Here is a 27,717-nt window from a genome sequence, read left to right as displayed (position 1 = left end):
TGGAAAAGGGGTGAAACAGCCACGTGCAGGACTACGGGGAGCACCAGAGCTGCCTGCAGATTGCTTGGCTCGTAGTAGGTCCTCAATAAACGGTATTTGTCAGGGCAGATGGCCTTCGCCTATACTCTGGGCACAGGGTTGGGGGGCGGTGGCTGTAGCTGGCATCCACTGGAGTAAATGTGCTCCAAGATTCAAAAGCTCCTTAGGACGAAAAGTCTAGGAAGAGACCCCCGCTTTCCCTCCTCCGTGCGCCCGACGGCTCTGCCCCAACCTGGGCGCAGACCCAGGCGAGGCGCAATCCGCCTTTCGCGGAGGACTCTTGGCTGGAGCGAGTGGAAGGACCTGCTCGGCTGGAACGTTTTTTTTCCCTCCCCGGCGACGTCGGATGGGTGTGTCGGGCAGGAGGTGATATTTGAAGGGCTGCGGGCACGAGCCAGCTGCTGCGGAGCCAAGGGCGCCAGGCAGCGACTGAGAGCATGGCCTCCCGGGACCCGCCGCCCGCCACCACCTACGCCCCGACCGACGTGCCTTCGGGGGTCGCGCTGTTCCTCACCATCCCCTACGCTTTCTTCTTGCCTGAGTTGGTGAGTGCTGCTGTGCAGCCACATGCGGAAAGGGCGGGACCCTGAGGAGCCGGCCGGGGGCTGGAGCGCGCTGCCCCGGGAAGGGGCGCCAGGGCCGGAAGCTGTAGTCCCCCATCTCCCACGCTGGACCCCGAACCGGGGGGCGCCAGGGCCGGGGCTGCTGGGGTCCCCCAGCTCCGCCGCTGGACCCAGAGCCGGGATGTTCCTTACTCCCCCTCCGCGCGCCTCTGGCTTCTGCAGGATGGGTGGGTTTCCTCTGTCCCTAACGAAACCCACCGTGGGTGACGGGCGGCAACCTGGGGACTGGAGGGGTGTGGGAAGGCTGTGAAGACATCCAGGATCCTCAGGAAGATGTTGGAAGTGGCCTTTGTATGGTTTCTTTTCTCCAACTACTTGTTTGTGCTTTTTTTAAGTTCAAAGCAGGGGGACTCTGTCTTTCCTTCTGAGAGGAGGTCTTCCAGTATTTTCTTAATTCTCCTGTCTGCTGACTTGGAACTTTGACTTATGTGAACCCCCCCCCCCCCCCCGCCAGGAGATAGCTTAAGACATCTGCCGTAAAGCAGTCGCACAGGAGAACCTGTCCCGGCGTTACTCTCTGGGGTGCCCTGCGGCTCATTGGTGGCCCCAATCCTCCCAGGCAGCTGGCATGTTCCAGTTTGCAGGGCTCTGCACACAGTGTTCAACAGAACTCCAGTCCCCTGTGAGCTGCTGTCACCATCCCCTTTTCACTGATGGGCTAACAATTCAGGGCAAAGGAGTTTGTCAAACACTCTGAAATATCTAGCTTGTGGGTGGTATTTTCTTACCAGCTCCGAATCTGGCCATGTTGCCGCGGGCAGGGAGGAGACGATAGAAAGTGGTTCCAACTCTCAACTGGACCCGACCAGCCCTCCCTCCTTATCTCCCTGGAAGGCTGGGCCTAACTGAGTGACCTTTTGGCAAGCTGGTTAAAGGGCACCCATTGATGCCAAAGGGAAAGGGAAGCCGGGCAGGGCAGGCCCAGCATTTGGGTGGCTCCCCCTGAGGCCCTACCCAAGGTGCAGGTTTCCGCCAGGCCTGCCACCAGGAGGACACAAGTGTGGGCGTCCTGCCAGACTGATGACATCTTAGTGCTGAGGCAGGTTCTGTGTGCCGGGACCTGGGTGTGTCCCTCACCGCAGAGCAACCATGTGAGTTGCCAGGACGGTGGTCGACTCCACCACTTTTTATTGAGCACATGCTTTGTGTCAGTCATGCAAGCGGCTGGCGACAGGGCCACTGCCTTCCCAGGTTCCCTGTCTGCTGGAGAGGGACTCACGAACGCTTCCTCTCCATAGTCAGGGTGACTGTCCTGGGCTGGGGCACAGCAAGGAGAGACCATCTGACCTTGTCAATCTGGGAGGAGTCCAGGCCTGTCACTGAGGAGGTGACTTTGACGTTGGACCTCAAAGGACAGGCTGGATTTCCAGGCTGGGGGCGCAGAAGAGGGAAAGGCCTGGAGTCCCGGAGAGACTCACAGGCGGGAGGCTGGAGGGAAGGGGCTCCAGAATCAGGAAGCACCCAGGGTGAGAGGGGCCATCTGGTGCGCCCACCCCCGCGATGCTGCCCCCTGCCAATGCGATCCCCGGGGCGTCAAGTGCGTGGTTCTGCTGGGCTCTGGGACCTTAGATATCATCATACATGCAATATTGTCATGGGTTCAGTTTTATTCATTTATTTTTCTTTTGAAATAATTTTAGATTTATAGCAAAGCTGCGGTAATAGTACAGAGAGTCCGCATATGCTCCTCACTCAGCGTCCCTTAAGGTCCGCCTCTTACCCAGGACACCCTTCAACATCAGGATGTTCACCTTGATGCTACACCATCAGCCGCCCTGAGAAACTCATGCCAGTTTTGCTGGTTCCCTCACTAACTAACGTCCTTTTTCCGGTGGGGCCCCAGTCCAGGGTTCCGCACTGCACTGAGTTGTCCTGTCTCCTTCGGATTCTGTAAGCTGGGGCAATTCCTCGGTCTTTGTCTTGACGCTTTGGAGGAGTACTGATCAGTTATTCTGTACGATGTCCCTCATTCGGCCTGTTTGATGTTTCCTTGTCACAGCTTTAGTTTTAATTCACAAGTAATCCTTATTTATTGTTGAAAACTTAGAAAATACAGAAATAAATATAATCCATATATATGCGTATATTCGTATATGTATATGTTTAATGGTGTTATTCTGTACATGCTGTTCTGCACATGGTTTTCCCCTAATGAGCATTCCTAGCACAGAATATAGAATCGTATGTGCCTCATGTCTAGGGTGAGGGATGGGGAGGAAAACGGGAGAGGAGGGGAGAATGCCGAGGTGGGTGGGTTATTCTGATCCCATGGGGCACAAGATATGCTGGACAGGAGAGGGGAGGGCAGAATCAGCCTGGTAGAAGCCCCTCTCTGTCCCTGGTCACCTGAGTATGCTGCCCGCTGCCGCCCACTGGGGCTGACCACAGAGCGCCAGGCCTTGGGGTCTCAGCAGACTCTTAGTCTTGGGGTCTAAGGCATCACGGACAGGTGCATGTTTTTCTAAGGACATGAGTCCAGCAAGTGGATTCTGAAACAGGAAGCTCAGGCCAGCAAAAAGGGGCAGAGAAAGTGAAACCCATAACCTGAGTTCAGATGTCTCCGTGACGGGGGCGGCCCAGGGGGGACATGGTGCTGTCTGCAGGCACGCTCCCTCCCAAGCGCCCACCATGAAGTCTGGAGAGCCGCCCTGTGCCGAGGGCCTCCCCACGGGAACAAGGGCCAAAAATATGAGGAGAGCAGAATCGAACAGGGGCTCCCATGAGGCCGGAGCTCTTCCGCCTCGGCTCCCCTGAGGCCCCGCGTCACCCCTGCTTCCAGCAGCAGGAGCCTCGGGGTCCTTTGCATTAATGATGATGACACACTAGGATGGCACAAAATCCTAGAGGATCTGTGTGTTCACCATCTGCTCTTACAGATCTTTGCCTCAGTTGCTTCACTTTAGGGTCTTTAACATTAAGATGTGCATTTTTAAACTTTTTTGGGGCAGTAATTATAGGTTCACAGGCAGTTGCGAAGGTAGTTCAGAGAGGTCTCCCGTACGCTTCATCCAGCCTCTGCAGGAGTTACATCTTTCATAACCCCAGTACAATAGCAAAACCAGGAACCGATGTTCGTAGGATATGTCTGTTCTTGCCGTTTTCTCTCATGTGTAGATTCGTGTAACCGCCACCAGAATCAAGATACAGATCTGTTCCATCGCCACAAAGATCTGCCTCCTGCTTCCCTTTTATGGTCCCCCCCACCCCAACCCTGTCCTCCCTTTCTCCCCTCCTTCGCCCCTGGAAACCACTAATTCCATCTCTATAATTTTATTTCAAGAGTTATGTAAATAAATGGAATCATGCAGTTTTTGGCCTTTTAAGATTGGCTTCTTGCATTCGGCATAAGGACCTTGAGGTCCACCCGAGTTGTTGTGTGTATGTCAGTAGTTCCTTCCTTTTGATTGCTGTGTAGTATTCCATGGTATGGATTTACCATAGTTTGTTTCATCTTTGACCCATTGAGAAGCGTTTTGCTTGTTTACCGTTTTTAGTTATTCTAAATAAAGCTGCTATGAATGTTCACGTACAGGCTTTTGTGTGGATGTAGTTTTCACTCCTCTGGGGAGCTGCCCGAGCGTGATTGCTAGGTTCACAATAAGTTATGCTTGGTTTTTATTAAGAAACTGACAAACCGTTTTCCAGAGTGGCTGTAGCGTTTTGCATTCCCACCAGCAACGGATAAGACTTTTGAGATTTTAACATTAAAATTCGTATTTTGTTCAGTTTACTTAGTTGAATTCAGACTTCTTATTTGAAAACAATGTTAATTTCAGGACATAATCTCCACGTGTGAGGAACCTTAGAATCAATGCATTTTTAGGTGAAAACAGGCATCGTTTATTCTCCCTCTGCTTCATTCAGTGAGCGGGGAGCCTGCTGGTGCCAGTGAGGGCCGCGGCCTGGGGACCGGGTAACTCAGCCCACGGCCTTGCTCTTCAGAGCAAATCATGTGCGAGCGGCCAGCTTGGGGGGACCACCACATGACACCTGATATCTGCGTGCCGTGAGTCACTCATCAGCTGTTTTACAAGAGGAAAGGTGGACTCGGAGAGCTGCCCCAGGAGACTCTGACTGAGGCGGTGCTTTATGAACAAGAGTCCACAGAAGCCTTTTAACCTTCAACCTTTTCATTAACTAGCTATTTGACTAATCAAAAGGAAGCAGCTAAGAAGATTTCTCGAGAGTCAGCCAGTGGAAAAGTGAGACGATTCGAACACTGTTTAGTGTTTGATGTTTTCAGCTTCTTAAGTTGCCTGCACAGTCATCAGAAGGAAATTCTCTGACGGCCCTAGAAGCTCATTCCAGAATCTTCCAGCTGAGGAAGCTCGCCCTTCTGTCTTACCTAAATCCCAGCTTCACCTGAATTTCAGCCTGCTGCTGCTTCTGCTCTGTGTGGACAAGCCTGTTTGAGAACTTACCGGCCCCCGAGCCATCTGGGATCACCTGTGTGGACCGAAGTTACTGCATGGGGCTGAGAGGGAACTGGGGCTCCTCTGAGGCCTGGCTTAGGGCTGGCACCTTCCGCTTTGTCATAACTTCCTTAGAAGTTGAGTTTCCAAAAGGAAAGGTCCTTCCCCTTGTTTTCGCCTGCTCCCTTTCAATTCTCCGCACTTCTGGGGAGTAGCAAAAGTAAACTCAATTTAGCCCAGTTTCTTTGCCTTCGTTGCTTCTGTCTCTCCCTTCACTCTGCTCCTCACCACCACGCAGGCTCACGCGTGGCCTGGACCCGCTTTGGCTTCCCGGCCCCAGGCCTTGCCCCTTCTCTGGAGTACCCCAGAGCACTTGGGTTCAGTGAACTAGGCTGTCAGAATGGCTCTGCTTCTTATTCGCTGGGAGACCCTGGGTTGGCGACTTAACCACTCTGAGCCTCCACAATGGCGAGAGTGACAGTAAAGATCTCCTGAGACAGCCCTGGGGTTTCAGTAAGGACTTTCACAGGAAGCATCAGCACGTCGCGGCTGCTCTAGGATGTGAGCCCGTACTATTTAATTGTTGTTGGTCACCTGGGCCTCTTACTGGAAGGCGTGGGTCTCTTGTGAGCAAATTCCAATTGTAAACCAACAAGTATTTACTGAGATGCATCCTGTGCTGTAGCTCATGGGGGCACAAGAATGAGAAGGTGATAACAGAGGGGACACCCGAGTCACAGACACTGTCTCAAGGGACTGATGATGAACGTGTGGACAGCACCCTAAGATAGGAGACAGGGTGGAAAGGAGGGGTGCACAGCACACCTGGCAAGGGCTCCAGGAGCTGGAGTAGTTGTCAGGATGGGTTTACTCAAGGGGCACCTGGCACTGTTGAAGGGTTTGGACTGAGGGATTGACGGCGACTTGTTCAGACCAGGACTTTCTAGGACCAGGAGGTTAACGAATATATAAAATCAGGCTGCCCAGAAAGAGGATCCTCAGATCCCCACTCAGATCCTGTGGATTCACTCAACAAATGTGTGTTGAGCGTCTGCTCTGTGCGAAGCACGGGGATGTGAAGATGGAGAGGACAAACGTGCCCCCGCCTGGTAGAGTTTGATGCTTAATGGCGCAGCTGCAGGCTAGCCAAGGAGACTGGTAAATGGTGCTGTGCCTGTCAGGGGCAGGAGGGGGCAGAAACCATGGCAGGGACCGCACACAGAAAGCCTCAGGACAGGGCATGGGTTACCCAGTTGTGGAGAAGGAGCAGAAAGGGGATGCTGAAGATGCCTGAGAGTGAGAAGCGCACCAAGCTGCTGACATGCACCCCTGGAGTTGGGTGAGCAGTGGGTGCTCAGACCCCCAGGGGAAGCCGTGCCCTGCTGGCACTCGGGCCTTTGAGGAGGCAGTGCTGTGAGGCAGTGGTCACATCAGAGGAGGGGCACAGGGTCTTTGGGGCTGGAGGCAACTGCTGCTGCTGGAGAGACAGCGACAGGACCTGGAAAAGCCAACAGGAAGTCCCCACTCCCCTCCTCCCATTGCCAGAACTTAGCAAGAATCCAGCTTCCCAGGCAGCTGGGAACTACGGCTCGCAGAGCTCTAGCCCGTGTCACAGAGTAGACCACAGCAGGACGGGCTTGAGCTGAGCGCCTGGGACCTAACCAGCACAGTCACATGCACAGCCTCCCCTCGGCCCATGTCTGGACTTCTGGTCCTGTTCTCTCCCTGACCGTCCAACCGCACCTTGAGCGACCTTCCCGGAATGCGTGGCCTCATTCGGTTCAGATGAGACAGGCATCCGAGCCTGCTGCTGGAAGGTGAGCCCGCCAGGGCGATTTCCCTGAACCAGCAGGTACTCTGAGGGAGGTAACCGGGTCCTCCTGCAGAGGGTGGCGGGGAGGGGCCCAGCGCATTCCGACCTGCTGGACCTGGACCGTGGGAGCCCCAGATAAGAAGTCTCACTGATGAGAAGTGCCCCACCTGTGCAGCCAGCGCCTGCCTGTCCAGGGATTTTCACCTGCAGAACTTTCCCCTGGGGCAAGGCAAGACGTTTCTAATCTTGTCCAGATCAGGAAGTGGCAGGAAGCAGGCAGGGGTGGGGAGGAGGGAGGAGCCCGACGCTGGGTTCCCTGGCCTCTACCCCCTCATCTCTCACCAGCCCCTCCCTTGCGTCCTCCTGTGCGTGCCAGCCAGCCTTGTCCCTCAGCTGTTACCACCTGGTCAGATCTTTCGCGTCTCGACCAGAGTGGATGGCTGCTGGGGGCCCCACAGGGCCCGACCCTGTTGCAGCAGAGCCAGCCCATCCCTGCGTTGCACAGCTCCTTGAGGCACAAGTCCCCACCCTCCTGCCTCCAGCTGTACCTAGAAGGTACTGAGTGGGCCCCAGAGCGGGCCTCAGTAGACTCCCTGTGCAGTGGGGCCAGATATCACGGGTTTGAGGCGCCAGTTGTCTGACCTATCTCAGAGAAGCCCATCTCAGCACCACCGTTGGAGGGATTCTGAGCTTGGCTTTTCTGCCTCTGCAGTACTCATAGCTCCCCCCATCCAGACCCTGCCTCTGCCCAGTGATGCTGGACAGGTGTGGGAGGCAGGTGCATGTTTATTTGAACAGCGTCCTCCCTGACAGCACTTTTTTGTGTGGTCCTTCCTATGTGCCTGAGGAGGCAGGGAGGTGGGAAAACCCTCCCAGCCGCTCTCCAAGGGAAGATGCTCCGACCTGGGGAATTTCTAGGGCCTGGGAGGTATGGAGCAGGAAATGGGTGGGGATGAAACAAGTGGGTGTTGGTCCTCATTCAGTCCAGACTCCTGGCAGAATCCCAGTCCGTAGCTGGGCCGCAGAGGCAGGCCCAGAGGGTGTCAAGAGGCACCGCCTGCTTGGGAATCAGGCCCAGGAAGACGAGACTGTGCAGCTCAGCCGTGCAAAGTCCAGCGACCCGCCTCCTGCCTCCTTCTGAGTCGGTCAGCAGCAGTACCGATCAACTGCTTTGTGCCAGGCTCTGTGCCCTGCACTGTGGACACGAAAAACACAGGGCAGAGTCATGCACCCCGGAGCTCAGGGTCTGGGGAGAAGGCGGTGAAGCGAGACAATGACCCCAAGGAGGTCACTGAGGGGTGCGCTGGGGGCTTAGTAGTCAGGAAGGGCTTCCGGGAGGAGGTGATATTGGTCTGGTCCCTGTCCCTGGAGGATCTGGTCGTAGGTGGAGAGGGGAATGGGGGAGCTGAGCAGGAGTCAACCCGGACTAGGGTGAATGGTGACATCCTAGGGTCCTCTGTACCTGACGAAGGGCAGGAACATGGCCACTGGTCACAAAATGTCTGTGGGTTCCTGGGGGAAGGAGAAGGTGGGGACTTCCCCTGAGCCGACTCCAGGGCTCATCTGGTGACTTCCTGGGGACATGTGAGGTGACAGGAAGTTAATAAACATAGTGGGAGCCAAAGAGGGAGAGGCCAGGGTGGGAGGCCTGGTGGGGGGAAGGCTGTCCACGAGGCCACCATGGGGATCAGGGTTTATCCTGCTCCTTCACATCTTTTCCATGCTTTCTAACTTTTTTAAGGTGCGCAACTAAACAAAAAAGTAAAAAAAAGAAAAATTGCCTCCCAAAACCCTTAGCTTCCTTTTTTTAAAGAGACAAGAAGGAAAAGCCTTTTAGACTTTGGATGGATGTGAATGTTTTTATTATTCCATTTTATGTTACATTGTAAATCTCTGCTGTTTAGTCAATAAAAAGCTGGGTCTCTGGGGGGGCCAGGGGGTCTGAATGGGTGGGTGCGGTGCTGGGGGAGGAAACCGATGGAGGGAGGGGCGGAAGGCAGGGGAGGCCTGGCTCCTGACTCACCGGCCCCTCCTGCACCATGGCATCCTGCCCCGCCCGGTACCCACCCAAGGGTAGGCGCTGAATGTCCCTGGCCTGCGGCCAGCCCAGTCTTACAAGCACTTGTGGATACCAAGGGCTCCTTATATGACTTGTTCTGCTGGGAGCAGTTGTGGATGGAGCTCTGGCCAGCGCTATTGTTCCTGGAGTGGACCGGATAAGACGTGGGCCCTCACCGGAGGCCAAGGGGACCCGGCTGGCAATTTCCTGCTAACCTTAAAGCCACAGAGAGAAAATTCCTGCTCTGTGAGTCAGGACATCATGGCTTGGTGTTTGGAGGTATGCTAGGTTGAATTATGGAGCGTGGAACTTCCACATGATGCTAGCTGTTTTGGGGCCCTGCATTCAAGTCCAGGACTGCCGTGCCCCTGATGAGTGAGGTTGGGGAAATTCTCTTGGACTCCTAGAATGGGTTTCCTTCCCTGTGCAAAAGATGTAACAATTTCTGCCCAGAAAGCTTCACAAGGCTGCCAGACCCCCAGTCCCAAGCATGGGAACCACCTCGTGGGCTGTGAATAGCATCCTCTGTGAGCGCTGGGATCTCTGAGCTGCCCACAGGGAGGCCTGCAGCCAGGTGAGGAGGGCCAGGGGCACCCGGTCCTCAGGGGCAGCCTGGAGGGGGCCAGGACTCCCCCCCACTTGTCCTGACCACCCTCCGTCCCTCTCAGCAGTGTCTCCCTTTCCTTCCTCTGGGTGGCTCCTGCTTCCCACACAGGCCCTGGCGGGGCTCCTGCTGCAGCAGCTGTGGCTGTGAGCCTACACCGGGGAGGGTCTTTGCCCACTGGGCTGGGCCGTGAAGGAAAGAAACCGTGGAAAGAGGGGGCACACGCCAGCATGAGCCAAGGCCCTCGGCCAGAGGGAGGGTTTCCACACGGGCTGTGATCCACAGAAGGGATATATTTTCATGGCAGCCTGGTACATGTGTGTGCAACTGGAACAAAAGATTGAGGAAACAGTGTTTCCCTTTCCTAGGGACAACCAGTCTACTTCATCTTTTATTGCTGTTGGTGACTGACTAAATGGATTTCACTGCCACTAGCGGTGCCCACATTTGGAAGCCCAAGTGCTGGGGGCCCTGAAGGGGGCTCAGGGAGACTGGTATAGAGCGGGGAGGGGCTGGGCAGGCTGGGGGAGGTGGACATGGGCTCATCACTCTGGTGGTGTCTGCTGTGGCCCAAGTTTGGCCTGGAGGACACAGGGAGCCACTGGGGTGTCCTCAGAGGAGGTGAGGGGTGTGAGCAACATGAGCAGACTCCCATCCCCGGCGGTGCTCCATGGTGCTGTGATAGGGGCGATCGCTGGCTCAGACTTGCTGTAACGGAAGGGAATGGACGGTCTCGCATCCGGGAAGTCTGGAGCTGGGCGGGCTCTCTCTCTGAGCTGATTCTTCAGGAGCGCAGTCTGTCATCAGGGCCAGGCTCTTTCCATCTCTCTGCTCTTCCCTTTCACAGCTCCAGGCCTAATGCAGACACAGCAATGGTCACACAAGAACAGGGACTGTCTTATCCTGGGTCTCCTTAGGCAGGAAGAAACCCTCCCCAGGGGACCCGGGAAGGCTCCCCCTGCATCTCCTTGGCCAGGACTAGATCACATAGGTGTCCCGGCCAGGAGACGCGAGGAGCCTAATGGATGTTGGAAAGTCACCAGCTACATCCCCTCCCTGCTCACACCTCCCACCAGTAAGCCCGGTTGGGGAATTTACCCCAGAGAGACAATTTAAAAGAAGACAACTGTCTCTGCGTCAACTTATTTACTGTGGCATTTTCTATAACAGGGAAAAACTAGAAACATCCAACATACTTGCCCTGGGGACTGACTGGGTAAATGAGGTTTTATCAACTGGATGGAATGGAATTGTGGGGTTGAAAGTACAGTCGATCCTCGTTACTCACTGTTCTGTATTTGCAACTTCACTTACAGTGGTCCCCCCGCATCCATGGGGATACGGTCCAAGACCCACAGTGGATGCCTGATGCCGAGGATGGTACCAAACCCTGTATATACTATGACTTTTCCTTACATACACCCCTACGATAAAGTTTAATTTATGAATTAGGCACAGTAAGAGATTAACAACAATAACTAATAATAAAATAGAACAATTATCACAGTAATACTGTAATAAAAGTTACCATAGATTTTAACAACTTCAGCATACGCTTCTCTTTCTTTCCTTTATTAAGTTGAGAACTTTCACCTTTTTACTAAAAGGAAGCACTTTACAAAGATTCTCTTGGGCATATCCGAATTTGCAGTGTCACTACTCTTGCGCTTCGAGGCCATTATTAAGTGAAATGAGCACAAGTGCTTCAATTCTGTGACAGCTACTAAGTGACTAATGGGTGGGTAGAAAATACAGCGTGGATGTTGGACAAAGGGGTGATTCACGTCCTGGGCAAGATGGAGCAAAGTGGTGAGAGAGTTCATCGTGCCACTCGGAACAGCACACAATTTAAAACTCATGAATTGTTTATTTCTGGAATTTTCCATTTAATATTTTCTGACCTCGATTGACATGGGTGACTGAAACCACGGATAATGGGGAGGATTAGTGTCCTCACTAAAATGTGTTTGTCACCCCACAATCAATACTCGCAGTGTTTTCATGGTCATTCGTGGACGTGTGCAGGGCAGCAAAAAATTTGAGTCGCTCAACACACACGTTCCCACCTGGGAACGAACAAGAATACACTCTGTTTTCTTGTTTCAGCTTTTATACTGTAAACAAGCGTCCTTTTTGAGGTCTGCTTAGTGCCACGTCTTTCATGTTTTTGCACTTCTTGTGGGTGATTTTGCTGTTTAAGATAGCCCCCAAGTGTCGTGTGGAAGTGCGGTCTAGTGCTCTAAGCACGAGAAGGCTGTGATGCACCCTACAGAGAAGATATGTGTGTTGGATAAGCTTATAGTTACGGTGCTGCTGGCCAAGAGCTCAAGGTTAGTGAATCAACAATGTATATTAAATAAGGTGTCTTTGAAAAGAAACACACATAAAACAAAGTTGTGTGTTAATCAGTTGACCACAAGCTCATAGGCACCTAACACTGTGTTTCCCCTGGGAGCACTGGTTCAGTATTCGTTAGTTCAGTGCTCGTAGTGACTTCCTAGAACTTCTGTGAGTGACAAATATCGACTGTATTATTAAGTCATGTAGCAAAATAGAAAAATGTAAAAAGTAGAATTCTAAATGTATGTTCATCATAAAAAATATGTAGGCATAAGCACAGGGCCTGGGAAGGAACATGACATAATGAAAAATTCCTCTACGGTTAACATTATTTTTACAATCAATTGAAAATAATAACAGCTCTGATTCCTGCCACGTGGTTTCAGTTGGAGCCGCTGAAATCGCGCTGGAGTTGAGGCCTTTTGAGTGGACAGCGCGAAACTCACCAGGGGCGCCTGCTTCAGCCTCAGGGGCACCACCACGGGGGTGTGTCTGAAGGTGCTGTGACTCTTGGGGCTTTTTGCACTGGAAGTGCCTGATGGGGTCTGAGGGACAGTCTCAGCATGGGTCTCATCCGTTCAAAGTATGTGCATTCAACAGACATTTGTGCACCCATGTTCATAGCAGCGCTACTCACAAGAGCCAAAAGGTGGGAGCAACCCAGGTGTCCACTGATGGATGAAGGGATAAACGTAAATGTGGTATATTCATATGATGGAATATTATTCAGCCTTAAAGAGGGATGAGATTCTGACACATGCTACAACATGGTGAACCTTGAGGACGTCACGTTGTGAAGTAAGCCAGTCACAAAAGAACAGATAATCTATGATTCCACTTATATGAGGTACATAGAATAGTCAAATTCATGGAGACAAAAGAGTACTGGGGGGAGGGGAAGAGGGAGTTAGTGTTAATGGGTACAGAGTTTTAGTTTTCCAAGATGAAGAAGTTCTAGAGATGGGTGGCAGTGATGGTTGCACAACAGTATGAATGCATTTAATACCACTGAACTGGACACTTAAAAATGATTAAGTTGGTAAATTTTGTTCTGTGCATTTTACCACAATTTATTAAAAAGCAGGGTATACAATGGCCAAAAGACCCTGGCTTCGACCAACATGGGCTGTGGATAGCTGCATATGAGGGACAATGGTTTTCTTCATCTTGGAACATCGCAGTGTCAGAGGGAGTCTTCAGGGGGTCCTGGTTCCCACTGTGGGCAATGCCAGAACCTGTCCTTCATGGACTCTCTTCCTCCCCGGCCGTCAGTGGGACCAGAAGCCCCCAGTTCACTTGGCACCGCTGACTTCCTGGGCCTCACTGTCTTGCTTGGGGCCTTTTCCTCCCAGCTCGAAGTTTCTGAGGCTCTGTGGTACACCCTGCATTCACCCAAGTGCCGGGGAGGGAAGGAGAGGCAGTGCTCCGTGAACACTCAGACAAGCGGTGAGAAAAGGAATGCACTGCTGTGGTGAGTGAGAACCACCATGCTGAAATACCGCCCAGCTATGCAGAAAAACCTGCCACCGGGGTATCACTGGTGGGGCTCCTCTCTGGTGCTCAGCTCCCGGCCTGCCCCACCCGAGCCCAACCTCCCAGGCTTGGCCAGGTGCCCCAGCCATGCAGACCTGACACCGGGCATCTTTTTGGCTCCTCCTTCACCCTTCACGTGGGGTCATCACTCAGGCAGCACAGCATCTGTCTTCAGAAGCTTCTGGTGTGTCAAGTTCACTCCGCGGTGGCAGCCCAGCCTCTCGCCTGCCCCCGCCCATCGGAGGCCTCAGCTTCCAGCTGCTCTATCCGGGTGAACAGAGCCGTCCTCCCAAACAGAAAGGCAGGTCCCTTCTTGTCTCTCCCATTCAAAAGTCTCCTGTGAGCCTCTGGTGTTCAGCACAGCGTCTTTCTTCTTGCTTTTTAAACTTAAATGTTGGTTGTTTTGGGTTAGTTCAGACATTCAAAACCCTGTGGCTGAGCCATGCAGTTCTCCTCCCCGGAGCCCGGGGCACTGATTGTTTTATTGGGTCTCATTCCTGAAACATTCTGTGTGCCTACAAACAAATGCACATAGACACACACACACACACACACACACACACACACACACGCTTGCTTCTTTTTCTACACAAATCACACACACTGGGCTTGCTGGTCTGTGCCCTACACACATCTTAGAGCTCATTCCATTTTGGTATATGAGGAGTTTTTTATTCTTTTTGAAGTGTTCCACTGTGCAGACATAATTGCTTTAACTGGGTCCCACTGGATGACCATTTAGGGTGTCTTCTGTCTTTTCGGTAACCAGCAAGGCTGCAGTAGGTGACTCTGTGCCTTTGTCTTTTTGTTCATGTTCATTATTTGTAGGGCAAATTCCGAAAAGTCAAATTGCTGAGCTGAACAGTATGTGCATTTGATGTTTTGATCACTATTGTCAGAATAATACAGCAGAGCAGCTGCTGGCACCACAATTTAACCTGGAGATGGAAGGGACTTCAGCCTCGGGCCTGCAGCTGGGCTTCGAGGGTCTCTGAGTCCCCAGATTTGTAGACAAAAATCGTGGTTGTACATAAGTACATTATTCTAGGTGACCAAAGTTTTCATCAACTCCTCGGAGAGGTCTGTGTCCCCAAATGTTACCTTCTTCACCGATCTGATTTGTCTCCCATCTCCCCTAGACGTGAACTTTCCGTCCCTCAGGAAGACTGGCCTGGGACATTCCCTCCTGTGGGTCTTTCTCAAAGAACATTCCCTCCCATCTTCTGTGCCATTCCAAATGATTATGGCCAACATGGCAACAATGGTTACTTAACATTCACCAGGTGTCAGAGAGAGAGTCATCTAGTTTGCACGAGAACCAGATGAGAGAGGGGTCAGCGTGATCCCCACCTCGTCTCTTTGATGGGCAGAAACATGGAGTCACAGATGACTAAATAACCTGCCCAACAGGCAAGCTAGGATTCTGGGAGGGGGCATGCCGCATGCCGCATGCACTGGAGTTGGGGAGACTGGAGGCAAAGAGGTGGGCTCTGGGCCTCTCGGTCCTGGCTGCCTCATCTGGGGAACTGTTACCCACGCAGCCTCGCTCACCAGTTCATTCAGAACCTCTGGGGTGGACCCAGGCCTTGGGGCTTTCTCAACGTCCCCAGATGGTCCCAGGAGTAGCAGGACTCAGAATGCTACTCTGAGGGTGAGACTCACGTAGTATTTCAGAGCTCCTTACCTCTATGACATATTTTTGACTTAACTCTCTCCCTTTATTAAGCATTTTTCAAAATAGTAAGCATTGGTGGTACAGTGGTGAGCAGAGCTTCCTTCCAAGTTAATAAGCATCCTCCAAAAGTGGCCAAAGAAGGGCTTTTTAAAAACTATCTTTTTCAACTCATGGATTTCGACTTAGTTGATGTATTCCAATCCACTGTAGCTGTTATACTTATTTGAATCTCAAATTGCCTCATCTTTGCCCAGCAGGAGCCTCTGAATCCTTTTGACCTAACCCAGAGCCTTTGGAACATTTCTTGGTCTCTGGTGTGATGAGATGTCCAGGCCCACCTTCCCCGCCCCGGACCTGGAGTCAGCCGTTTCTCCCAGACTCCAGGCTGGGAGCTGGTCCTCCACATCTTAGATGCCAGCTCTTTAACCAGCTTTCTAATCGTGAGCAGCCATTCTCCACGTTCTAGAGAAGAAGTAACCAAACTTATTAGGCTCCATCCTACCTTAAAAGATCCTTTCAAGTTTCAGTTCAGCCTTTGGGAAGTTTGTAGATGATATTCTGGGTTTATTCATAAGAAACAGACTCCGCCAAAATCGTGCTTGAAATACACTTGATCGAAATATCTAAGTATGATAAAATATTCTTCCACTTTGAGGGCCAGCCCCAAACATCTAAAAATATCCCCTGCTCTGGGAAATGCAAAACGGTGATTAAAATGAGAGAGCAGTGAGGCTGCCAAGAAAATTCGGAAAGCTAAATATGAGTTAAAAAAAAAAAAGTACAGACGAGTACTCAAAGTTGTCTTACCTCTAAAGAACCCAATCGAGACTGCTTGGGGGGGAAACGAGATACACTCTGCTGGGTTTCAGTTCACCTGGGGTTTGTCCCTGGCCCTGGTCCCTACTACTGTTTAGAAGGTGGAGGGTGTGGAAATAAAAAGTAAATAACATTCCTCTGCATAACCTTGGTTATGCAATGCTAGAGCCATTTCAGAAGATTTCCATGTAATCTGAGTAGATTCCCAAATGCGCAGAGGACCCTGCTCTCAGGGGGTGAAATCTGATTGTGAGGAAAGACCCACAGGTGTCCCAGCTCTGTCCTGTGTGACCTTGGGCCTCAGTCCCCTCCAGCACAGCACCACGTCAGATTGTGGTGAGAATTCAATCTGGACACGTAAATAATGTGCGTACGGCAGTGTCTGGCTGGGGCGGCCTCTGATGGCAGGAGGTGGGCAGGGACCCTTTTGCAGGCGCTGACAGGTGTGGTGGGACTGAAGCACCCTTGCCCACCCCAGGGGAGCTGACAGTAATTGGCGGGTATCAAGTGGCAGCTCTCTGTTCTTAGAAAGCCCAAGGGAGTTAGAATTGCTGTCTAGACTAAATGAGGCAGTCTGGGTGAATGCAGTTTATAAACTGTAAAGCACCTGCTGAATGTGAGGTGATGGTGGCGTTACCATCGACTCATTCAAAAGAATGTTCTCTGACCCCCTCCCTACCTACTTTGTTCCAGGCCCTCTGCCCTCAGAGGTCTAATGTGAGTCTAAACTTTTACAGGTTCTGGTGCAGTCACTAACTCCTGAATGCCGTTCCCACTATAGCTAGCATTGTTTGGGAGTTGACGGTGTGCCAGCATTTGTATGCACTCCTGTGGCTGGGCGGGGAGGACGCTCGACAGGTGCTGTAACGCTGAGCCCCGGCACCTCCCTGTGGCGTTGGCAACCACGTTACTGGGACCAACATGCAAGAGCCCAGTTCAGGGGGTGCTAGAGGACAGCAGCTTCTGCCCCTCCACACCTCCTCCTCAGGACAAGGTAGCCCCAACTCACTCACAAGTGGTCCCAAGCACAGCCCAGGACTCCCACAATTCACTTGGAGATTGATATTAGGGTCGGGGAGATGTGCTCCCAGAGCTGGTGCTGTAAGGGAGGCCAGGCTTCTGGAATGTTGCCCAGCCCTATAAGAGCCCAGGGGTCTCTGGCTTGTGGTCAACTCCCTGGTCTATTCTGGCCTCTCACCGCCTGCTCCCTTTCTCTCCTTAGGAGCCCATGAATCCTCCATCAGTTCTAAACTGCTCTTCCTCCCCAGGCCAGCAGCAGCGGAGCCTCACCAGGGATGGGGGGACACGTCCATGTCTGTGTATTGTTTGTGAGATGAGAACTGCCTGTCCCAGAAAGCAGGGGTGTGTTATGGAAAGCAGAACCCGAAACTTGTGTATCTTTCAGCCGAGCTGGACAGAAGTAAGTGGAGGTGTTTAGTTCAGAAGGTCTCTGACAGCATCACTCAGAACTGAGCCACCCCCACAGTCATGAGCTCACAATAAAAATTCCCTAAACATAGGAGGGAAAAAGAGAACAGGAATGAAGGTTAACAGAAACCACAGACTGCAGAATCAGGCTACCTAGACTGAAATAATGGAATTATCAGATATTGAATATAAAGTAAATACCAGCAAAATTAATAAAAAGATAGCCACACCTCAACGCATTGTATCACTATCTCATAAACTGTGGAACACCAAGGACAGAGAGAAGACTCTAAAAGCAGCCAGATAGTGAAGACAGAGTCCAATAAACGAGCACCAGTTCAACTGACAGCTGGCCTCTCAGCAGCAGCAGTGGGAGCCAGACTGCAGTGGAATAACATGGAAAGGTGTAGAACACAGGGGGAAAATGTCTTGGAAGTGCTGAGAGGAAAGAATTGTCAGGGGAAAATAAGGACTTTTTTTTTTTTTTAACAAATCAAATTGACTACTACCAACTGACCTTTCCTAAAGGAACTGCTAACAGTTGAACTTCAGGAAGAAAAAACATAATCCCAAAAGGAATATCTGAGATGCGAGAATATCTTCATGACTCAAGGTAGGGAAGGATTTCTTAAACTTAAAAAGCACAGTCTATAAAGGAAAAGATTAACATATTCAATTACATTAAAATTAAGAACTCAGTTCATTAAAAGACACCATATTATGTGTGAGACATATGCTGGCAGAATACATCTGCAATATTTATAACAGTCAATGAGATCTGCAAGTTAGAAGGAATTCCAATGAATCAATATGAAAAAGATAAACCTATAACAAACTTGTATCCAGTAAAAAACAATAAAAAACTTCACAGAAGAGGAAATATGAAATATATGAAAATAAGCTCAATTTCATGAGTAGCCATAAAAAGTAAAAGCTGATGAGATACATAGAAAATCCCAAAGGATCTGCCAAACAACAACCAAAAACTCTCCTTGAACCAATAAGTGGGTTTAGCAAGTTGCAGAACACAATGTCAACAAAAAAAAAATCAATCATGTTTCTATTGACTAACAATGAACAACTGGGAAATGAAATTTTTAAAAAACAATACTCTTTACAGTAGCACCCCCAAAATGAAATAAGTAGGTACAAGTATAAGAAAATTTGTACAGCATCTGTATGCTGAAAACTGCAATACATTGATAAAAGAAGTCAAAGAACATCTTAATGATTGGAGAGGCATACCATGTTCATGGATTAGAGGCTTCATCAGAGTAAAGATGTCAGTTCTCCCCAAATTCATCTATAGATGTAACCCAATCAAAATGCCAGCAGATTGATATTGTTGATATTTACAAGCTGATTCTAAAATTTATGTGGAAAAGCAACAGAACTAGGGGAGGGGATGAGCTATCTCCTAAGATGGGCAGAAATGTGAGTCACCTGCGCTGGCAACTCTTTTGGTTACTGCAACTTTATAGAAAGTGTTAAAATCTGGTAGTGTGATTCCTCCAAACCACAAACCCAGGAGCCATCCTTGGCTTCCCCCATTCCCCCTCACCACAAATCTCCAGTGGTCTCATATTCCAACAGGTTCTTTTTCTTTTTCTTTTTCAAAATTATTTTACCGCTGTATAAAAGATAAACTCCTGTGTACCCAGTATTCAGTGTAAGAAATAGGACATTATCGTGATCTTTGGAGGGCTCTGTACCCTCGTTCCCAATCCCGTAACTCTCTCTCAGCAGGTGCTGAGGCAGGTGGGTTCTGAAGGAATTTGGGAGTGACCGTGGGTTCAGATTTTGTATCTGTTGGATTTGAGGAGCTTGAGGGGCAGGGCCAGGACTAGCATGAAGCAAATGAGGAGTCTAGGGGCAAAATTAATGAGGCGCTCTCTCTCTCAGGGTCATGCAAGTGCAGGGTTGGCCCCCACAGAGGGACGTCCAAGTAGAGACGTCCAGTGGGCAAGTGGACGTGTGGGGCTGGAGGCCGCAGGGAGAAATGGGCTGAGGGGGGTTCCTGGGATTGCCAGCCTCTGTGGCACCTGAAAACACAGACGTAACAGGAGTGAGAGGGAGAACTGAGGAGGCTCACAGTGACGTCCCGAGGAGGCCCAGGAAGGGGAGGGGCTCAGAACGTCTGAGACAAACCAACAACAAAACACTTGGTGCTCGTGTCCATCTTCTCTCCAGGCCTCTAACTAACACGCCATCTGGTGGACACTTACTTCCTCCCCTGGGCTCAGCAACACGGGGCAAGCCCAGCCCCAAAGCAAACAGAGGCAGAGCCCAGAGATGACAGGACAAAGGTGTGGTTTGTCCATCAAAGAAATAATCAATGGCTGGACAGAGTTGAGAGCTGATTAAGCTGGAACCGAATTGCCCAGCTGGTAACTGACCGCAGGACATCAGATACTATAACCCCAGAGACTCCAAACCGCATGTCCTCAGGACAAGGCAGGCACTGTCAGTGGGTGAAGGGAGCCAGGAGAAGGAGAGCACTCTTCCACAGGGACAGCGAGCAACAGGGAAAGTGCCACACAATGGCATAGGGGTGGGGGACGGAGGATGTGGTCCACTGAGCACTCCAGATCTTTTTGAAAGAGATAGTCCCAACTCATCTCAGCCTACTCTGGCCTGGAAATGGGTTCAATGTGGCCAGAACTATGGATTTCTCAAGAAATGTCTGCATCTGGATTTTTCATGTGAAATATCCTGTTTTAAATGTTGGCAACTTACTCAGAAATGTTTAAAAAATTGTGTATGCCAATGCTACTTGGGCCAAGAAGACTCATCCACAGGCCAAATTTGGCTGAGTCCTTCCCTTGGCAACCTCTGTGTAGCCCCTTGAATTTTCTACCAATAGGACCTGACTCATGGGGCCAACCTTCCTTCCCTGTTCCTTTGATTCCCACCTAACTTCACCTGAAGAGCTTTTAACCAGGGAGAGAGGAGAAGAAAAATGCCCAGCAAAGGGAAACGTGCCCGCACAGACAAATGAAACCCCTTGTTCATGGTTTTCTCTTACAGGTGTTCGGGTGCTGGGTCTGGATCCTGGTGGCCGCCGCTCAGGTAGCACAGCCGTTGCTGCAAGGATGGGTGATGTACGTCTCGCTCACCTCGTTCCTCATCTCCTTCATGTTCCTGTTGTCTTACTTGCTTGGATTTTACAAAAAATATGAGTCCTGGAAAGTCCTGGTAAGAAGGGTGAGGGTGGCCCAGGCCTCGGGCTCCTCCCAGACTGACATCCTGGGTGATGTGAGGACAATGGGCCTTTGGGAGGGAGGGAGGACCAGAGACCAGGGTCCAGAGACCTTTCCTGGGCTCAGACCCCATGGAACCAGGACATTTTATTTTCGTGTGTCTCCTATTAAACTGGAATGAAGGCATCCTCTGCTGGAGTAACCCTTCCATTGCCACCCCCTCCTTGGCCGTCCTCGTCCGGAGTACACACGCTCTGTCTGTTCCTGTGCGAGCCCATCCTGATGCATTTTATTTATGGTGAAATCACTGGAGAAGCACTGAAGGAAACGTTAGTAGGAAAAAAGTCACCCCAATCTCAAGGTCCTATCACAGTCACTGGGTTCGTTCTTCCATATTCCTAGTGAATTTTATGTAAAATATATATATTTTTATATAATACATAATATATATAATATACGATCACACTGAAGAAATAATTTTGGATGTAGATTCTGTCATTTAATATTAGGTCATTATTTTTTTATGTTGTCATCATCATGATAACCATTTAAACTTTGTCTATATTGAACAATCTGAGACATTTACAAAAGTAGGGAGGGTTCCATCATGGACCCTCACGTAGCCATAACCCAGATTCCAGCATTATCCAGACTTTACCACACTTGCTTCATCACCCTTCTTTTTCCTGATGAATTCTAAAGCAAACCTTGAACATCACATCGTCCTGTTCTACACACGTCAGTAGCCTCCAAAGACCCTGCAAACTGTCTCACACTGTCACACGTACGTAAAGCTGACAGGGATCCCTCGGCACCATCTGGGACCTGGCTCACATTCGCATTTCCCCGGTTGTGTCTGAAGTGCCTTGTGCAGTTGGCCTGTTTGAATCTGGGTCCTCACGAGGCCATGCGCTGCCCTGGGTAGGTAGAGATCCTGGGCCCCTTTCATCTAGAAGGGCTCCCCCTACAGTGACTTGCTGAGGACCCTGGGTTGGCCGTCCTGTAGAAGGTCCCCCATTTGGGGTTTGTGTGTTGGCTTCTTCCTGGTGTGACCTGAATTGCTCCTCTAGTCCTGAATGTCCTGTCGACTGGAAGTCAGTAAGCAAGGCTTCTTTGAGGACGGTTAGTCTTTCTGGCAAGAACACTTCATAAGTGGCTTCAAGTCACATCACACATGGTGACTGGCGGTCCCTCTTTCCATGTGGCAGCCTTACTCCATCAATTCTTTCTCTAATGCTTTCTTTCATCTACTGATGAGTTTTCCTGAACTGACTGTTTCATTAGGGGATGCAAAATGCCGATTTGCCTATTATGACATTCCTTCCGGAACTGATCACCATTTTTAATGACTACACGACATTCTCATTGAGTTGAAGAACACTGCTGAGATTTAACACAGAGGATCAAAATTGGAAATCTAGAGTCGGATGAGCCTGACTCTCCCAGCTCTCTCACCTGGTAGCTAAGCCTCAGTTTCCTCAGCTGTGAATTGGAGATAATGATAGAAGCAGCCTTATGAAATTAGCTTTGGAAATGAAAGGAGACAACATGTGCACATTGTGAGGACAATGCCAGCACATAGTAGGTCTTCACAACACTCATGGTTAAGAGCATTGGAGTTAATGTGTCCTCGGTTGAAATCCTGGCTCGTTCATTTATTCATTAACTTTAACCTTGAGCTTCCATTTCCCCCAAATTGACAAGGTTCAATGAGATAAATGAGAGAAGGGCTTAGCATAGAGCTTGGCACTGGACAAGAACCCAATTAATATTGGCTAGTGTTAATATTATTATTTCCGTTTGTTAATCCACTATTGTTGGCTACATAGACATTTCGTTAGAAACACTGCACCCCCCCAAAAAGCAGGAGTTTCAGGAGCCGCCTTGTCTCTTTCCCTCCCTCTTCTCAGCTATATAGTCCGAGTGGAAAGTGCTCACTTGTTTATGTGCCCGCATGACGAGGCCTCTGCTCTGCCTTCCAGGACAGCCTGTACCACGGGACCACCGCCATCCTGTACATGAGTGCGGCCGTCTTGCAGGTGCACGCCACGATCGTCTCTGAGACCCAGAACTTGACCAACTACTTCATCAACACCACAGCCTCAGTGAGCGCTGGGACAGTGACCACCACGGCACAGGGGCATCGCCTGAGGCTTAACTCTGTCTCATGGGGAGCAGACGACCTGAGCCTCAGGCTGAGGGAGATTGGAGGATGGAGGGGGTGTGTGTGTGTGTGTGTCTGTGCCCGTGTGAACAGGTGTGCCCAGCTCACAGAGCACCAGGCCCAAGTTCAGGTGTCAGCTCTGTCTTCTGTTTTCCCGCCTCAGCCTTGCACCCTCTTCCACCCTCTGTACTCACTCAGAATGATTTTTTCCAAAACATGAACTGGAACACGTCTCTCTCTCCTACTGAAGATCTTTGGTGGCTCCCACTGCTTGTGGATTGAGCCCCAATTCCTCAGCATGGCTGACCTGTGGGTCCTGCAATGACAGAAGTCCACAGGGGGCAGACGGTGGCTGATGGCCCCAAGGCAAGGTGGTCCAGCTGAGTCGTGGGAGGAGCAGGACCCCTAGACCTCAGGCCCCCTGGGAGCAGAGACTCAAGGCAGCCCTGCCTCCCCTCTCCAGGCTCTGCACAGCAGCCTCTTTCTCTGTTGGTGGAATGGCGCCCTCACGTGGCAGGGAGTTCACAGCCAGAAGAGTCCTCCTCTGGAGCAGCCTGACCTTCCTCCTTAGTCCTCCCCCGAAAACTCCCCAGGAAGAACTGGGTCTGAGTCCACCCCTGACCAGTCACCGTGACCAGAAAGGTGGAGTCCTGTGTCAGACTGGGGGCTCCTGAGGGATCAGGTGTCAGGAGGAAGGGGTCCAGCATGGGGTACTGTCCCCAGCATGAGATGGGGTGCGGGCAAGCACCGTGACCCACTAGGGGGCCACAGGGTAGCTGAGCTGCCTTCCTGGCCTGTCTGCCTCCATTCCCTCCGCATCAAGCCTCGAACTGCCTTCAGCTCGCCCCTCCAGCCGCAGCCCCTGCCCTCACAAACTGGCCCAGCACCGCTCCCACCTCCCCTCCTGCTGCTCGACACACAGACACACTGTCACCTCAGCCTTGACAAGGATGCCCTCACTCCAGGAGGCAGCTCCCTCGCCCCTTCTGTTCCTTTCTCACATGTCGCCCTCTCAGTGAGGCCCTCCCTGTTCCCCCAGCATCCCCTCCCCCTCCTGCTTTATTTCCTCCAGGCCCGATACCCAGCTAACCTACTCCCCTGCTGTTTATCGGGCTTATTATCCGCTTCTGACACTAGAATGTAAGCTCCACGAGGATAGGAGTGTTTGAACATTTTGATCACTGTTATAGCCACTGTCATTTTTGAAGGAGAGCAGGTCTGTAAAGGATATTTGTTGAAGGAATAAATGAATGAATGAGTGAATGAATGAGAACAGAGTGTGAGTGGAGAGCGGGACAAAGTGAAGCCTGAGCGGCCGGCTGCCCTGGAAGCTGCATTGGGATGATGATCTCTGTCCTGGGAAGTGGGAGCCATCACACCATCTAACGATGTGACAGAGCAGCCAGGCCACGTTTCCTCTTGGGGCGGATTAGAGGGAGGAGGGGGCAGAAGTGGACAAGCTGAGGCCATGGGAGGTCCTGGCGACGGATGACGGACAAGGGAGAAGTGGACGCACCAAGAGATGGTCAGGCAGGACAATCAGGCGACTCTGGGGGGCTTTGGCCATGGCGACTGGGGAAGGAGGAGTGGGAGGGGTCACAGGTTCCTGGCTTGGTGACTGGACCAGAGGAGAGGAGGGTCCTGGAGCCCACTGAGCTGTGGAGGCCGGTGAGGACATCTCAGGAGTTCAGGGTGAACCGTTGAGAGCTGGGGGCCTCTGAGGCCTTCATGGAGGGGACAGACAAGCATCCAAAGCAGAATTCTGGGCCATGAGTGAGACTGTGGGAGTGGTCAGAGCACAGGCAGTGACGGAGGGTGGGCAGGGGCCCGGCAGGGGCAGGGTGGAGACGAGCCCCTTTATGGCAGGAAGAGGTGGACACGTCTGCCGGGGAGATGGAGCCTGCATGGTTGGAGCAGGACACAGGGAGTGCGACCTCAGGATGCCTGGGGATGGCGAGTCTCAAGGAGGATGGAGCAGTTGTCCAGTGGTGCTGCCCTCAGGCCGGGCAGTGCGCAGGGGGTGAAGTGGGGTCAGAACACGTGGCCTCAAGGCTGCAGGGGCTGAGGGCAGCGGTGTCTCTCACACACTCCTTCTCCCATCCTCTTCCAGCTCTTTGCCTTTATCACCACCCTGCTGTACATTCTCCACGCCTTCAGCAACTATTACCACTGAAGGGTCCGGGAGCCACGCGGCCGCGAGAAAGGCCCTTTCAGAACCTGGGTGATTGGCTCCCAAAAGTGATCTTCAACATCTGCCATCTGGGTGATAAACAGAAGATCAACAAAAACATCAATGAGATTGACAGACCATCTTTTCAAACTGAATGATGAAGCCACACTCTGGCACATCTGTTTGGACGTTTTAATTCATTATGATGAATATGAAAAACTTTGTTTTTACTTTTTTTTTTGGCCTGGAAAAGTACCTGTCTCTTGGAATTATCTGACAATGAAACTCCATCTTCTAGAAAACTAATTCCTGCCCTCACCGTTGAGGCTCCCAGACCAGCCACCGTGTCCCCACCTGTGGCTTCCGCCTCAGCAGCGAGGTTCCCTGTGGCAGGTTTGTGGGAACATCCAGCCTCACTTTCTTAAAATCGAAATGGTGCCGTCGATGCCTCCAGATCCAAAGAAGATCCACGGATCTGCTCCTGCTCCAGGCTCTGCCTCTGCTCTGGAGAGTGGTCCAGACCCCTCCCCATCCCAGAGATGCTGCCGGGGAGGAGCACACTGCCATCCCCCGCTCCACTTCCCTGCCCTTCCCTCCCCAGCTCTGAGATCCAAGGGAAACCTGCATAAAGTCATCTGAGGGTAGATTTGTGGGGAAAATAAGTGATTGACTACAAAATTGTCAGACAGTAAGACCTGGGGAGGGGTGAGGGGACAGACGTGTGACCTGCTTCTCCATAAGTCAGACCTCTCAGAGAACTGCAGGGCTGTGGACGCCTGTGTGAGGCCTCCAAGTGCCCACCCCGTAAGGACTAGAGCCACCTTGTCCCTCAGACAAGACCCTCAAGGAAGGAGGCAGGACGTCGCGTGCAAGGATTCTCCTCTGGGCTCCTGTCACCACGTGGGACATCTCAGGAGGCTGGACAGGACCCCACCCCAGATCCGCACTCTTCTGTGTGTGCCCACTCCCCTCCGCCCCATTGAGTGGGGCCTGGGACAATCAGCGGCCTCATGCGTGAGGGGCTCACAGGGTTCTGGACCCGGGCAGGTGTTTGCCCTTTGGGGCCGTTCTCAAGGAAAGGCTGGCGTTGTGCGCACAGAAACACAACATCGAGGTGCTTGGTTCAAAGTCACTGTTCTCCAGCAGAAGGCTGTGCTCTGCCGTTTGTCCAGCTGTGCGGGGCTCCAGCCCCTGGTCCTCGGTCTCTGTGCTGGGGCTCCTGACCCTGGCCGGTCGGGCACAGCCCCGTGACCGCAGGTGCTGCTGTTGTTCTGAAATGAAATAAATTATTACGTGGAGGAGACTTGTCCTTGCCGATTCCAGGGCTTACAGTTATGTGTCAACCGTTCTCTGCGCCTGGTGGGGGTGGGGCACAGGGAGTCACCAGAGAGAAACCTCTGGCTTCACTGTCCTTGACGGTTCGTTGGCTAACCACCCCGAGATCTTGAGAGGCCACCATTCGTCTCTCACTTTGTTGCCTGGCAGCCGTCGGGGACGATCACAGTTCAATATTTGCTGAGTAGCCACGTCCGAATAAAAGGTGTTTGCACAGTAAAAGTACTGAGCTGGTCGATTTCGTGATGGCAGCAGCTGGAACTGGCCCCCATGTCACGGGTCCTGACAGCAATTGCACCCAGAGTGCCCCGTGAGGGTTTGGAGGCCCCAGCCCACCTGGCCTCGCTTGTGGGGCAGCCGCGGGGAGGCCAAGTTTGTCCCCAGGCTCGTGGTGTCACTTCAGTAAGGACCGTCTGGGTGCCAGTTCCAGAAACTAAACCCACAGCTTAGGCAAAGTTGGGGATGCGCTGGCTGGGCCTGGGAGGTGCAGAGGCCTCGGTGGGCGGGCAGTGGACCCTTGGCGGCCTGTGCCTCCTGTTCCTGCTCTTCCTCACCGGGTGCTGTCCTTCTCTCCCACACTGTGAGCTCCCCATCACTGTGCAGACGTGTGGACCAGCCCTCAGCCCTGGGCCCCCCAAGTTCACTGCAGTTGCTGCAGCTCCCAGCGCCCCACCCCCTTCCCACCTTGGGGTCTCTCCTCTCTCTGGGGCCTCCCCAGGCTCCCGTCTCTGCAGGAAGACCCGAGGGCCCCGCACGGCTCCTCAGAGCCCCATAGAAGTGTGCCCCCTGCGCCGGGGCGCCGGCTTCACTGCCTCTGCTCCCTGACCTCATCTGCGCCCCGCTCTCCCACGGGGCTCCCGGCCTCCTGCACACAAGTCCTCACCTCAGGGTCGGCTTTCGGGGAAACTTAGACTAAGACGACCCACAACCATGTCCTGAGCACTGAGCGTGAGCTGGGCTCTGGGGTCCCAGGGCGTTGGGACACAGGTCCCACAAGCCACTCCCCATGCCCTGCGCTGAGCAAGCCGGTGGCAGGTTTGATGTGTGGCTTTGCCAGGACAGACAGAGGTTCCACTTCACCAATAACCGGGCTACGAACCTTTAAAAAAAATAGTAAAATGTTAAAATTTGAAACACAAACAGCATACTCACCTCTGGGGTGGCCACAGCAAGACAGGAGAATCCCTCAGCTGACAGGGTCTTAGTTCCCCTCCTCCTGCCCCTGAATCTGTGCCTGACCTTTGTTTTAGGAATTGGGAGAGGAGCTCATCTCAGTGAAAACTGGACACTGACCGTGGAGAGCCGCGTGCAGGCTCGTGGTCAGCATGATGGGCGCTGAGGGAGCAGTGCCAATGCCCCAAATCTGCAGAGCTCATATGCCTCCTTCTGCTGCTGGATTCTCCCTCTGCGGGATCTGGCCCTTCCTGGGACCCCAGAGGATGACAAGTCCCCTTGCTCCGCTCACACCTGTCCTTCTGTCAGCCGTCTCCAAGGTTCCATGTCAAC

General features: G+C 52.0%; 1 protein-coding gene across 1 annotated transcript; it reads left to right on the top strand.

Moving 5' to 3' along the window:
- Nucleotides 1-421: 421 nt before the first annotated feature.
- MALL (mal, T cell differentiation protein like) lies at nucleotides 422-26,179 on the top strand. The gene is made up of 4 exons (XM_046661944.1): nucleotides 422-584; nucleotides 20,370-20,537; nucleotides 22,525-22,647; nucleotides 24,817-26,179. The coding sequence occupies exons 1-4, from the start codon at nucleotides 477-479 to the stop codon at nucleotides 24,877-24,879; spliced, it is 462 nt and encodes a 153-aa protein (XP_046517900.1). The 5' UTR covers nucleotides 422-476; the 3' UTR covers nucleotides 24,880-26,179.
- Nucleotides 26,180-27,717: the final 1,538 nt, after the last annotated feature.

Source organism: Equus quagga, chromosome 5 (genome assembly GCF_021613505.1).
Source record: "Equus quagga isolate Etosha38 chromosome 5, UCLA_HA_Equagga_1.0, whole genome shotgun sequence".
Taxonomy (NCBI): domain Eukaryota; kingdom Metazoa; phylum Chordata; class Mammalia; order Perissodactyla; family Equidae; genus Equus; species Equus quagga.
This window is presented reverse-complemented; position numbering and strand designations above follow the sequence as displayed.

Coding starts and splice junctions, on each gene's coding strand:
- MALL (XM_046661944.1), top strand. CDS start 477: ATGGCCTCCCGGGACCCGCCGCCCGCCACCACCTACGCCCCGACCGAC. Junction 585..20,369: donor CTTTCTTCTTGCCTGAGTTG/GTGAGTGCTGCT, acceptor TTTCTCTTACAG/GTGTTCGGGTGCTGGGTCTG. Junction 20,538..22,524: donor ATGAGTCCTGGAAAGTCCTG/GTAAGAAGGGTG, acceptor TCTGCCTTCCAG/GACAGCCTGTACCACGGGAC.